Genomic DNA, 14,983 nt, shown 5'->3' on the forward strand with positions numbered 1-14,983 from the left:
TTTTTTTTTAATAATTTTTTTTTTTTTTTTTTTTTTTTTTTTTTTTTGTAAAAATGTATTTTTTTATAAGAATATGGAATAATTTATTAAAATGTGTTGGTTTAAATGTATTAAGGAAAATTAACAAAAATATTTTTTTTTATATTTTAAATTTAAAAGAGTGCTTAAGATTTGAAGGTTTGTTTGATGGAATAATTTTAGAAAATGTTGTTTTAAATTGTAAATTAATAAAAAAAAAACTAGAGTTTTGTGATTTTCCTTTTTATTTTAAGCATATTTCTATAAAAAGTTGTCAAATTAAATTTTATTTTTTTAAACGAGAAATAAAGATAATAATAGATGGTGTAATTATAATTTTGGAATTAAAAGAAAACGAAGAAAAAAAAAAAAATGATAAAAAAATAAATAAATGTCTTATTTTTTATGAAAATAAAAAATTATCGTTTTATAGTAAGATAATAAGAGTTAAAAATTATGTGACAACATTTTTAAAATGGAAACAAATAGAGGAATGTAAATTTAATATAGACGTAATTTCATTAATACTAAAAAATTCTTATGTATATAATAGTATATATATAAAATTATATAACAATTTTAAAAAAAAATTGAAGAACTTAAATATAAATAGTTTCTCTTCTTACTTAAATACAAATAAGAAATTCAATAACTCTTATAAAGAAAATTCCTTTTATCCAATTTTTTTTTTAAAAAATAAAAACATATTTAGACATCTAATTAAATGGTTTATAAGATATGTACCTAATATTAATTTTAAATGTTCAAATATATATGTTACCTTTCCCAATATTTATAGAATTAATATTATTTTAAAAATAAAAGAAATATTATTTTTTTATGAAAGAAATAGACTCTTTTTACTATGGCCTCTAAAATATTATAAAAATCCCCTTTTTACAATTATTAAAAATAAAAAATTTGAATTCATAAATAATAGTAAAAAAAAAAAAGTAATAGAAAATAATAATTATTATTATAATAACAATTACATTAGTCAGAATTATGAAAATACTTCAAAAAAAAATATCAATTATCAAGGACAATTTAAAAATGTAACAATTCTAGTAAATAATAAAAAAAACATCATAAATAAAATATATAAAAGAAAAAATTACAAAACAGATAAAACAAAGACAAAGGAAATCTTTTTAAAGAGCTCATTTGATTTTGAAATAAATGTAGTTGAAAATAAGAACAGTCCTCTTTCACTTTATTTTATCTTATTTTTTGATAAAAATTTTTATATAAATATTAACAGTATTATTATATTAGAAATAAATAAATATATAAATTTAAAAAATGAAAAGAAAACTGAATGGATAGTAAATTATTACAAACCAAAGTACCGAATTAATGATTTTTTAAAGCTTTCCGATAAAATTATTTTAAGAAATAATAATATTAGTAAAGCAAAAATTGAAAGAAAAAATAAATTTATAAATGAAAAAGAAGAAAATGTACACATATGTAAAGATGTAGAAAAAAGTAGACTTCAAATAAATGATATTTATATGAAATATAAAAATGATTATAGTATTTTTAGTAATGTATATAGGAAAATACAAATACAAAATAAACATGATAATCTAATTGATTATAAAGATGATAAATGGGGAAATAATTTTTTTTCAAATATTTCTATAAAATTTAATGATATAAAAAAGTATAATAAGAATGAAATTAACTCATTTTATTTTAGTTCTTTAATTATTGATATTTTTAAAAAATACAATTTAATCAACAGCAATAAAATAGATAAAAATATAAAATGTTATAAATTTTATTTTTCAAAAAGAAAAAAAGATTATTTTTCAGAGACCGATTTAATATTTCATAAAAATAAAAAAAACATAAAAACATATTGCTATACCACTCATAATTTAAATATAGAAGCATCTGAAAAAATTAATAGTCATAATAAAAAATTACAAAATTTTTATAATATTTATAATTACAAATCAAAAAAAAGTTATATTAAAAATAAATTATATTATTATGATATAGAAAAATATTGTAAGTATAAAACAGTGAAAGGAAATAATTTTATAAAAAATAATTTCATATATAAAAATTGTAATTATATATGCAATTGTAATAATATAAATGAAAATTTATTAAAAAAATCAAAAATAGGATATAATGTAAGTTGTAAAACAAAATATTTTTCTACATTTAATGAAAATCATTTTTATGAAAATTTGTATGCAGATAGAAAGTCATTAACAATTTTAAAAAGAAAAATAATTAAAAAGTGGTGGTTTTATTTGTATAAATGTGTCTTATTTAAAGTAAGACAAAAAAAAAAGAACTTAAAAGAAGTTATTATTGAAAGAATAAAAACAAAAACAGCTTATATAAATATTATCAAAAGCTTTATGAAATCAAATAGCAAATTAGTCAACTATTTTAATTTAAATATAGAAGAACTCTGTATTTTATATAAAAAGAACAATAAAATAAGATATATTTGCAATTTATATAATTATTTCTGTTCAACTGAAATATCACATTGGCACCTTTTAGCTTTAGTTGATTATGAATATGAAAATAAAATATGTAGAGGACTGCTAAATGTATTGGAAATGAAATCATTCATAAAAGAAAAAAAAAAAAAATTTAAAATGACTGATTTATATTTTTGTAGAAAAAAGTTATTACACAGATTTTACTTTTATGTTGATTATAAAAATTGTTTTCCTTACAATTATAAATTTAATAATGAAATACAATATATTAATGATCTTTTTTTTTACTATAATAACAAATTATTAGTAAATAGCAATAAAAAATTAAATGATTCAACTATTCCAGTAAAATATAAAAGATATTTTCAGTTTTCATTGCCATTCTATGTAAAAAATAAACAAATACAAATTTTTATTCCTAAATTAAAAATATATTTTAAAAAAAAAATTAATGAAAGAAATGAAAATGACTCTAAAAATAAAAATGTTTTCAAGTTTATTATTTATCAAACAGGAATTAAATTTTCTTTTTTTAATGAATACTCCTTTTTATTTTGTTTTCATTCCTTATATTCAACAATATTTAATGAACCATTTATAATATTAGAAAATAACCACACTCCTACCTATAGAATATTGCATATTAACACTATAAATAATCATGAAGATTCATTAAAAAATATAGATGAATATTTATGTTATTATGCAAAATGTTGTAAAAAAAAATTTTGTCCTTTATCTACATGTAATTCAAAAGGAATAAAAATTAAAGGAATTATTCAAAATAATAATGAAACTCATCTAGAATTAAGCTCTCTTGAATCTCCAATTAAAGGAAAAGTATGTTTTTTAGAAGAACTATTTGATTTAATTAATAAGTCTTATAAAAAGTTATTTAGTGATAATAACAATGATGATAAAAATATAGAAAAGTATAAACAAAAATGCACTTTAACGTATGACAAAAAAGAAAAGTCTCTGTCTACCAAATTATTTTGTAAATTTCATTCACTAAATATCAAAAAAAAAATATTGAGATTATCAGATGATTTTAATTATTTGCAAGTTATTGTTAGTTGCAATAATTTCGTTTACAATTTCAATAAGAAAAATATCCCTTTTTTTATATATTCAAATTTGAATATAAACAAGTTGAAGATCTATATATCTAAACATATTTTATTTAATATAAAAAATGAATTCAATTTATTAAAAAAAACAATGTACGAAAAAAAATTAAAAAATAATTTTAACTTCAATTTTTTTGTTAATATATACAAAAATAACATATTTATGCTTTATAAATTATTGAGCAAATATTCAAAAAAAAATCTTAACAAAGAATTGGCACTATTTATTAAAAATAGAATAATAAAAAATTTTATATATTTAGAAAAAAAAGAAAAAAATAATATTTTTAATTTGTTAAATTATTTGAATGAAAAAAAAAATCAGAAAATTTTGGAAAAAATAATATTTAAAAGTTTAATAATAAAAATAAAAATTCCAAGTATAACCATATTTATAGAAAAGAAAATTGTAATTGAAGATAAATTCATCATTTTAGCATATCCTTTAAATGCTATTCATAAGAAAAAAATAAAAAAAGATTTAAAAAATAATACTTCTATGAATAACAATGAGGATATATTGGAAACATATGATTCTTTTTTTAAATTTTTATCAAAAAATAATGTTTCTTCTTTTAATAACGAGAACAACTATTTACAATTCATATTTTATTTTAGTGGATTAGGTTTTTGCTTTAAATCGTATAAAATAGAAGATTTATTAAAAAAGCACGAAATCCTATTTTTAAAAATTTATAACAAATTTGTTTCATATATTTCATATATATGTATTCAATATAAAGAATATTTTATGAATTCCTATTTATTTTTTATATTTTTTCAAATTTATAATTTAAAAATTCATATAAATCTTTTAAAAAAGAAAAGAGAAATAAAATGTGTTAATTGAAAATATCCGATATAAAAAAAAAAAACTTTTTTTTTGTCATTGATGTTTAAACTCATAATTAATTTTTTTTAGTTAAGCATTTGTTAAATGTATATAAAAGTAATTAAATTTCATTTATAAGATAGGTATTATATTTATGTATAAATATTATATTATGTGGATATTGTCTATTTATATTAAAAAAAAGCAGAATTTTTTTAAAATTCATATTTTTCATATATTTTAATAAAGAAAATATTTACTTCAACAAATTACGAAAATTTTGTTTAAACGAAGTGAAAATATATATTAAAAAAAATTAAGTTGGCTAAAGAAGTGTAAAATGTGAAAATAAATTTAATTATGTATTGAATAATTCTCATGAATGAAATTAAAAAACTATTTTTTGTATTTTTTTTTTTTTTTTTTTTATGGATAATAAAAAATACATAATCTTATGCTTTTTGTTCTAACAATTTATTTTTATTTAGTACTTCTTTTTGAATAGCCTTTTGGAGTGCTATTAAAAAATCTTCAAGAGGAATTAAAACATTGTGATGATTATTATTTGTAGAGTTGTAAAAACGCAAAGTCTACAAAAAAAAAAAAAAAAAAAATGCCAACATGTAATAATAAAAAACAAAATTAAATTTATTTCATTTTATTATTTGTTTGAAAATAAATAAGTTTATAAATTTTTCTTTTTTTTTTTTTTTAAATACACTATCATTTTTAAAATTTATATGAAATTTATAAATACATCTTTATATATTTATAATATATTACAGCTTGACAAAAATAGGCATAAGCTTGAAAGGGTATTCTCCTTAAACATCTTCCACTGAACCCATTACTCATTTTAGCGCATTTTAATAATTCATTTCCATAACTTAAAAAAAAAAAAATGAAAATTATTTTTTTTTCATTTCCAAAATAGTTTTAGTTTTAATATAATTTTTACATGTATTCCTCTTTTATTTTGTCTTTTTCATTCTATAAAATAAAATCAGCAAATAAAATAAAATTGCATTCATAATTAAAATTAAAAATATAACTTTTTACTTTCAATAATCTTTGAATTCTTTGATAATTTGGCATTTTTGATGTAAAAAATATTATTTTTTTCTCTACCTGTGAAGAAAATTCAAAAAAAAAAAATAAAATAAAATAAAATAAAATAAAATAACAAAAAGCAAATAAATAAATAATATATATATCAATAATAAATAAATTTGGAATCTTATATGATTTAAAAGAGTTTAATAAAATATTACTAATTCATCTATACAGTCTTTGTAAATCTCATATCGGCATTCTTCATTTGGTAAACCTATGAACTGTTTTAAGTCAACTCTATCAATAAAAGCATCATCTATCATTTCTATACAAAAAAAAAAAAAAAGAATATATATATATATATATATATATATATTAATTTGCTTATTTTTACCTGAAATATTAGAGGTCGTTAACAATAAAGTATTATGATAATATTTTAAAGAATCTATTTGAGTTAATAAAGTATTAACAACCCTTATACTATCCGAAGGTTCTGTGCTGTCCATTGATCTTTTTCTATCTGCAGATAAACTTTCTACTTCATCAATTAATAAGCAAATAAAAATATCATTTTCCTCATAATCACTAATTATCTTTTTTATCTTATTAAATAATTTTAAAACTTGCTTTCCTGATTCACTATACCATTTTGAAAATAAAGTATGCGTGTTTAGTTCAATCAAAATACCTTTAAAAGAACATATTTTTATTTGTTTTTGTGTTTTCATGAAAAATTATATAATATAAACATATGCTTGCATAAATATATATACATTAATTAAAAAAAAATATAATACATATATTCTAGAAAGATAAAAAAAAAAAAAAAAAAAAAAAAAAAAAAAAGTAGATTTATTATTATTATAATTCCTTAACTTTTTTAATGAGAAAATTATTAATGAATTTTTATAGAAAATAATAAAATTATATATATATATAAAATTAAAATATTTTTTCTTTTATTTAATATAACCAGTTGTATATATATTAGATAAACGAATGCAAATTTTATTAGCTAATGCTTTACATAAAGATGTCTTTCCTGTTCCTGGAGGTCCATATAACAACACAAGATGATTATAATTTATTAAATTACAATCAATTTTTTTGGTTGTAAATAACATTAATGCAGATACATATTCTAATAAATCCTTTTTTATATTTTCTTCATAATATAAACTATCCCATAATTTATGAAAACGTAAATGAGGTAATATATATTGTGAGTAAATGGGAATATTTTTTTTATCTTCATCTTCATTTTCACTAACCTCATTAAATTGATCTTCTATTAATTCATCATTTTTATAATATGTCACTACATTTACTATGCAACAAAAATTTGGTAATATTATTGGATCTTCTTCCATCGATGATATAGATTTTTCACCTATAACAGGTATAGTAAATAATAAATTAGACGAATTTTTTAATTCCTCTTTTTTTTTTATTTCGTTAAAAAATGGTGATGAGTAAACAATATTTGGGGAAACAGATAGGGAACCAACTAAATTGCTAGAACTATTTAAATTTTCTTGTTTTTTTAGAATTATACTTTTATCATTATTGATATCATCAGAATTTACTTGATTTTCCATTAAATTATATGTATAAACTTCATTTTTTTTCAAATTATCATTATTGTTTAAATTGTCATATGAATTTACTTCATAAATTGAATAATGTGTTGTAGATAATTTTCCATACATATTATTTTCATAATTTTCATTATACTCTTTTATTATTTTTATAGGTATAGCCGGTTCAATAACTATATAATCACAATATTTATTTAGAGTTTCACAAATTATCTTATTAGGATCATGTCTACCTAATGTTATAGTTATTCCTAATGAAAATAACCATTTGTGAGCTGCAATTTTTATCATTTCATTAGATACATCCTTTTCATTTTTTAAACATATTTCACAGCATAATGGAATCCTTTTTTCATTAATGAGATTCATCTTTAGGATTATTTTGTTTTAAAAATAATTATACAACTTTTTTGTTCTCTCTTATGAAAAAAATAAAAAAATACATATAAAACATTTTATTTATAAAAATAAATAAATAAAATTATTTTGTACTATTATAATTTTGTTTCTTCGATTTTTCTTTTTTTCATTTTTGTTAAAAGTGTTAGCATATAATGACGGAATTTAAAATATTACATGATATATTCCTCTTTTGTACTTTTTTGTTTCATAGAAAAATAAAATACATTTGTAGATTCATTAATGCAAGAAAAATATAAAATTTTTAAAGATTATTTAATCTTATTATTTTATGCAAAGATTCTTTTTTGTCTATTATAAGAAAAAAATAAAATTCTCATATATATATATATGTATATATATATATATATATATATATATATATATATATATGTGTTTAAATTATTCATTTTTAAATAAAAAGAAAATATACTACTATAATTTTTGAAGTTGTAAGAATTTAATTTTTTACATTGTGGAATAAAAAAAAAAAAAAAATTACAATAGATGTACATACTCTTGAACTTATAAGTACATTTTCCTTATGTTTTATAAGAAATATAAATTTATTTTAAAATATTAAGCAAAATTTCATTTTTAATTTACTATTTAAAATTATAATGATATAAATTATATAGACTATTTAATTATAATAATAATAAAGTAATATTAATATTATTTAAAAAGAAAAGCAACTTTTTTAGCATTTTTAATGCACTACAAAAAAAAAAAAATGTTGATAAATGCATAATTATGTAAAAGAAAATTATAAATTATATAAATTAATATATTTTAATATGAAAATAAATACATAATGTAGGATTTTATCTGTCATAATTTAGTTATATGAATTAAAAAACAAATTTAGATAGAATAATTTTTACAAAGTAAGCATTTCAGTTTTAATAAGATAATTAGTTTTTTTTTAAGGTGCATAATAATTAAATTCTTGTGCTCTCTATAATAAATGAAAAAATAGGTTAACTATTCTTCTCTTAAACTATTAATATAAGAATTTTTGTCTATTTTTAAGGAAAATAATCTTTGTAAAGCATAAATTATTTAATTTGAATATTCATTTTTAATTCTATAATATTAAATATATATTAAAACTATATATTTATAAAAACCCTGTACATTAATTTTAAATGTGTAAACTTTAACTTTATTGAAACGAAAAAAGAAAAAAGAAATTTAAAATGAATCATTTTTGATGTTTTTACTTTTATTATACTTTAAAATATTTATGTAGTTGTGAAATATACAAATATTTACTCCATTTTTTTTTTTATGGAGAATTTTGAATTATGAAGACAAAATAGTTAATAATCTCCTTCTTAAATGAAACAAAAAAAAAGTTAAATATTTAACTTAATAAATCAATTATAAAAAAGCTTATGAATAAAAATTTGAAGGACTTCATAAATTATAATTTTTTTTGTGTTTTTTAGTTGTAATTGAGCACCTTTATGAAATATAACGTGTATTTAATTTGAACTTCAAACAAAATCTCTTTTTTTACAACTATTTAAAAAAAAAAAAAAAAAAAAAAAAAAAAAAAGCTATTTTCAACAATATATACTAATTAAGTTGATAGACAGATTAATTCTCATTTTTATTGTGCACGTTATATTTATATTAAAATAATTTTTATGTTCATTTATTAAAAGTTCAAAAAAAGAGAATAAATCAGAAATAGTGTATACTTTTAATACCTTTATTTATTTTATTTTATTTTTAATTTTAAAATTTTTAAAAATAGAAAAAGGAAATAGCAACAGAATAAAATTTTGTGAAGATTATTTTATGAAGAAGTCTAATGTAAAAAAAAAAAAAAAGATGCCATAAAAATGAGTAAAGATATTGTTACAAAGACTGAAGTGAAGGATGAAAAAAATAGTACTTTTCATGAGAGTGAATACTATGAATATAAAAATAATAACATAGATTTAAAGGAGAAAAAAAAAATAAAAAGTGTACTAGAGAGAAATTCACAAGAATATGAATTAAAAAATGAAAATGCAGAAATTTCAAAAAATAATGAAATCCAAATAGATAGTATGAAAATTAATGGGCAATTATCGAATAGTGATTCATACGTTTCAGAACAAACTTATGATGATATAAAAGACAATTTAAAGGATTTTACAGAAAATATGTATACTGAAAAATATTCTGATATTAAAGAAGAAAGTGAAAATGAAGATTTTGATCGTTACTTAGAAAAAAACAAAAGTGATATCATAGAATATGAAGATTTAAATGTAGATGAGTATTTAAAGAATATAGAAAGTAAAAATGATATTAAAGAGGGGTATTCATCTGAAAACAATAAAAAAAATAATGATATAAATGAAAATTTTTCAGAAAAAGACTATTTAAGAAATAATTCTGATAATTTTGAAAGTTGTGAATTCTCTGATAGTTATATAGATAAAATTAAATATGAAAATACTCCAGAATCTAGCGAAAATTATAAAATTAATATAAAAACTGAATCAAAACAAGATTTTGATAAAGAAAATTTTATGAATAACACAGATATAAGTGAAAATACAAAATGTGACATGCAAATAGAATATTATAACACAATAAAAAAAAGAGAATTGAATAAAGAAGAAAATGACGCAAATGTAATGTTTTTAGTGGAAGAAAAAATAAAGAAAGAAGAAGAAGAACAAGAAGAACAAGAAGAACAAGAAGAAAAAGAAGAACAAGAAGAAGAAGAAGAAGAACAAGAACAAGAAGAGCAAGAAGAAAAAGAAGAACAACAAGAAGAAGAAGAAGAAGAAGAACAAGAACAACAACAACATCAAAAAGAACAAGAACAACAACAACAAAAAGAACAACAAAAACAAGAACATCAAAAACAAAAACAAAAAGAACAAGAAAAGGAAAAAGATATAGAAGAAAAGAGTAATGAAGCTAAGGAAAGAGACAATGACGAAAAAAAAAAGGAAATAGAAACAGAACAAAATGTAAAAATAGAAGAAATTAATAAAGCAATAAACAAAAATGGCATTCTAAATAAGAATATACTAGAATATAAATCAATTGGGAATAAAGAATTATATGAAAATGAAAAAAAAATAAAGGACAAAAAGTTAGAAAATAAATGTAGCATTAATAAAAATAAAGAAAATTTAATGGAAATAAAAACAAAAACAATAACAGAAATAAATAAAATAAATCTAAAAAATGAGAAAAAAAAGAGCATTCAAAAGGAACTATTTCTCTCTGAAAATAAAACTAATATTCATAAAAAAGAAACAACATTTTATAACAACAAAAAATTTAATAATAAGGACATAATTGAGGATACAACAGAAGATAAAACTATAAAAAACGGAAAAAAAGATGAAATAATGTTTGATTTATTTGATTTAAATAATAAAAGACTGTCTGTTTTTGATTATTTAAACAAGAAAGACAGTATAAAAAAAGAGGAAGAATTTGATGAAGAAAAAACAAAAAATGAAAAAGAAAAATCTTTTATTATAAAAAGTGATAAAAGTTCAAGTGAAAACATAAATACTTCTGAATCATTGAATAATGAACATGAAAATGATAATAGTAGTTATCAATATAAACGTGAATATCCTTATACACATATATCTGATAATTTTATAAATAAAAATACAATAAAACTTAACAGATATTTAAAAATTAAAAGTCTAATAAAATCACCAAGTATACATAAAACATGTTATAATAGTTACCAAGCAAATAATGATATAAATGATAGAAATAGTCTTAATAAAAAATCTAATTATTATAATTCTAATAATAACAATTTACTATTAAATAAAAAAAATTACTTAAAAAATAAAGTGTTTTTATATAAGAATCCGTATTTATTATTAAATGAAAACAATGAATATAATGAAAAATATAATCTCAAGAAAATAATCAAAAGAACTGTAGGGACTCAAAAAAATTTTACAACAAAAAAATTTAATAAAGGTGTAAATACAATAAATCTACAATATTTTAAAAATAATAAAAAAAAAAAATTGCCTAAAATAGAATTTAACCCAATAATAAAAACTAATAATTATGATTTTGATGCAATAGTCGTAAAAAATGGCCATATAATCTCAAGAAAAAAAGATCCTTTAAAAGAACTCTTTAAAAGATACAACTTATGTGAATAAAAAATATCATGAGATTAGAATGTTATAATATTCATAAATAAGAAAAATATAAATTGTAACAAAAATAAGAAAAAATATAAATTTTTCTTTGATATATGAAAACTAAAATATTAAAAATAACAAGACAAATTTCATAAAAAGAAAAAGTATTTTTTTAAAAAAACATTTATGATATTATTATTTTCATTTAATTAAAATTTTAAAAAATAAAAAATATGCAAAAGAAAAGAATTTATTTAATCTTTATTTTTATAAGGAACGCTTTATTATTATGTTATAATTTTTTTTTTATTTTTATGTGATCTCTTATTTTTTTTATATATTGCAGAAGGATTTATATAAATAATTAAAAAAAATTCAATATAATTTCATTTTTCAACTAAATATATATTCCTAACTAATATATATATATATATATTTGTCCTTTATTTGTAAATTTTATTCCTTTAATTTTACTTATTTAATGTAAGTTTATAAAATTTTTACTTTTTTTTAAAATTAAAATGTGTTATGTAAATGAATATTCGTACTACGTTCTTTTGAATAATTTTCAATTCAAATAAAAAAAACCTTATGTAATCATTTAAAAATTTTAAGGTTTACAAATAAAAAAACATAAAATTAAAGCATATAGTAAGTATATAAAAAAAAAAGGAAACATAAGCTTATAATACCTATTATTTATATTATTCGAAACAATAAAATTGAAGTTTTACAAAAGTCTTACATAAAAAGCTTAATTATAAAATATATAAAAAATTTCAACAAAAACAAGAATAAAGAAAATTTTTAAATTAAAAACGTAATAACAAAGATTAGTAATATTTTTCATTTATAATATTTAAAAAAAAAATTAGGATACTTCTCTTAAATGGTGTAAAAAAGTAATAGGATGTAAATATATTCATATATTTATATAAAAGTAAATAAAATAAATAAATAAATAAATAAATATATATATATATATATTATATAAATAAATATGTTTAGATATATAAAAGAATATTAAAATAAAGAAAAATGACCAAATTAATGTGAGATATAAAATTAATATATATTAACAGATCATAATGAGATTTATTTATAAGAGTAAAAGACAATAATATATTTATTAATTTAAATTCATTTTTTATTTTCTTTCATCCAATATTTGTAATATCTGTTTTACTGTATTAAATTTTTCTGTGATTTTACCCTTTTGTATTCCATTCTGCTCTTCGTAATTTTTAATATATATCCAATCATTAAAATTAACAAAGTGAATTTTCTTTTTATTTAATAAAGTACATATATCATTATCAAAAAATGTGGTAGTATTTTGAAGAAAATTTAAAATAAGGGATATCCTATTTTTAGAGTTTACAATTTGACTAGCTATATTACCCTTAGCCCCTCCATCAAACCATCCAGCTTTAAAAATTCCAAATTTATTACTTAAAATATCCTCTTTAAATTTCTCTATAGATTTATTATATAAATTTTCATTGAATGCATTTTTTTTGAAACCTGTAGCAAATATGAGTAAGGGGGTTGTTAAATACTTTTTTTGAATAGAAGGATTAGATATTTGTAAATTTTTGTTTATTTCAAATTCTATATTTTTCATATAATTATTAATATAATTAACTTTTTTTATTTCATAATAAAAAATGAATTCAATAATTTTATGATTCTCATATAAATTTTTATTTTTTTCAAGATCTTCATAGTTTTTAACCATATTTAAAAAGAGTTTATTTTGTCTTTGTTTTATACTAGAATTTTCATCATAATTTTTTAAATGAAAACATAAATCATAATTATCTTTATTTAATATAACTTTTGTGTTATTTAAGGTCAATAATTCTCTTAATTCTCCATTTGTAAAGGAAGATTGCCAAAACCCTCTTCTTCCTATAATATAAATATGTTTAAAATGATGTTTTTTTTTGGAATTTAAAAAATTAATGTTAATATCTGTTTTTTTCAAATCATCATCTGATTTAGTTAAAATTCGAGCTATATCTAATGATACATTTCCATTCCCTATGATAACAGAATTAGTAAAATTATCAAAAGAATTTAAATAATTATCTACATTTTTACACCTTAATTCTTCATAATAATTATTATAATAATAAATAAGATCTTTTGCATGAAAAATACCATTATTTTCCTCATTTTCTAAATTAGGTAAAGAAATATCAGAAGCACCACAGCAAAAAATACAAACATTATAATAATTTCTTAAATCTTCTATTTTTAAATCTACACCAATATTTACATTACCAAAAAATCTGTAATTTTTATTTAAAAAAACAGTATCAAAAGTTTTATAAGTATTCTTTACTTGTACATGATCAGGTGCTACACCATATCTAATTAGTCCATATGGGTTAGGTAATTTATCGAAAATATCAACTTTTATATTATCATTTTTTAAAAAATATTTGCAACAATATAAAGCCGATGGACCTGCTCCTACAATTCCTATTTTAAAATACTTTTTTTCATTAGAAAAAAAATTTTTTTTAAAATAAAAAAGATTTTTTTCTTTACTTTTAAATTTTATGCTTTTAATTCTAGTATTAAATAAAATCTCGTATAAAATCATTATTACTTGCAAAATATTCTAAATTTTATTTTATTTTTTTTTTTTTTAATTTTTTTTTTTTTTTTTCTTATAAAATTATCCATATAAGAAGTTGCATTTTAAAAAAAAAATTATATATTTACAAAAATTTTATATAACAAAAAAAAAAAAAAAAAAAAAAAAAAAAACTCTTTTTTAAAATAAAATTAGGAGCTTTCTCAATAGAAAAAAATAATTTAATAAAATATAAATTATAATATTAATTAATTCAATATTATATACACTCATATATAAATATATTATTTTATTGTTTTATTTTATAACATTTTATATTAAATTATTTTATCTAATAGGAAAATTTAAAAATTTCTACATTACTTTAAAAAAAAATATGTATATATATGTGTGAAGGTATAGATATAAAATAATTTGAAATTTAAAAAAAAACTAAAAAAATTGCATATATTAATGATTAATTTTATCATTAGTGAAAATAAGATAATAAAAAACAAATTATAATATACATATTTTTTGTGATAACATTTAAGCATTTTCATTTTACACATAATTTAAAGTACAAAAAACTTCATAAAAAAAAAAAATAAAATACAAAATTTTTAAATAGACATAATAGTTGTGTTATACAAAAAGATATAAACGGTTTTATTTTTTAATTTTTTTAAACCTTTCCTATAATTTTGAAGTTTACAAATATTTCTGATCAATTTTATAGCCACTTTAGTAATATAAATATTT

General features: G+C 17.3%; 4 protein-coding genes across 4 annotated transcripts; 2 read left to right on the plus strand and 2 right to left on the minus strand.

Moving 5' to 3' along the window:
- Window positions 1-53: 53 nt before the first annotated feature.
- PGAL8A_00366900 (hypothetical protein) lies at window positions 54-4,466 on the plus strand (the record flags this gene model as incomplete). Its single annotated transcript, XM_028672725.1, has 1 exon — window positions 54-4,466. The coding sequence occupies one exon, from the start codon at window positions 54-56 to the stop codon at window positions 4,464-4,466; it is 4,413 nt and encodes a 1,470-aa protein (XP_028529249.1).
- Window positions 4,467-4,900: 434 nt separating this feature from the next.
- Window positions 4,901-7,471, minus strand: PGAL8A_00367000 (AAA family ATPase, putative; the record flags this gene model as incomplete). The annotated part of the gene is made up of 7 exons (XM_028672726.1): window positions 4,901-5,038; window positions 5,232-5,334; window positions 5,407-5,438; window positions 5,508-5,576; window positions 5,720-5,826; window positions 5,896-6,192; window positions 6,478-7,471. 7 exons carry the CDS (start codon window positions 7,469-7,471, stop codon window positions 4,901-4,903), a joined length of 1,740 nt encoding a protein of 579 aa, XP_028529250.1.
- Window positions 7,472-9,351: 1,880 nt separating this feature from the next.
- On the plus strand, window positions 9,352-11,655 carry PGAL8A_00367100 (conserved Plasmodium protein, unknown function; the record flags this gene model as incomplete). Its single annotated transcript, XM_028672727.1, has 1 exon — window positions 9,352-11,655. The coding sequence occupies one exon, from the start codon at window positions 9,352-9,354 to the stop codon at window positions 11,653-11,655; it is 2,304 nt and encodes a 767-aa protein (XP_028529251.1).
- Window positions 11,656-12,784: 1,129 nt separating this feature from the next.
- PGAL8A_00367200 (adrenodoxin reductase, putative) lies at window positions 12,785-14,248 on the minus strand (the record flags this gene model as incomplete). Its single annotated transcript, XM_028672728.1, has 1 exon — window positions 12,785-14,248. One exon carries the CDS (start codon window positions 14,246-14,248, stop codon window positions 12,785-12,787), a length of 1,464 nt encoding a protein of 487 aa, XP_028529252.1.
- Between the last annotated feature and the right edge of the window lie 735 nt (window positions 14,249-14,983).

The sequence above is a fragment of the Plasmodium gallinaceum genome (assembly GCF_900005855.1).
Source record: "Plasmodium gallinaceum strain 8A genome assembly, contig: PGAL8A_v1_98, whole genome shotgun sequence".
NCBI lineage: Eukaryota > Apicomplexa > Aconoidasida > Haemosporida > Plasmodiidae > Plasmodium > Plasmodium gallinaceum.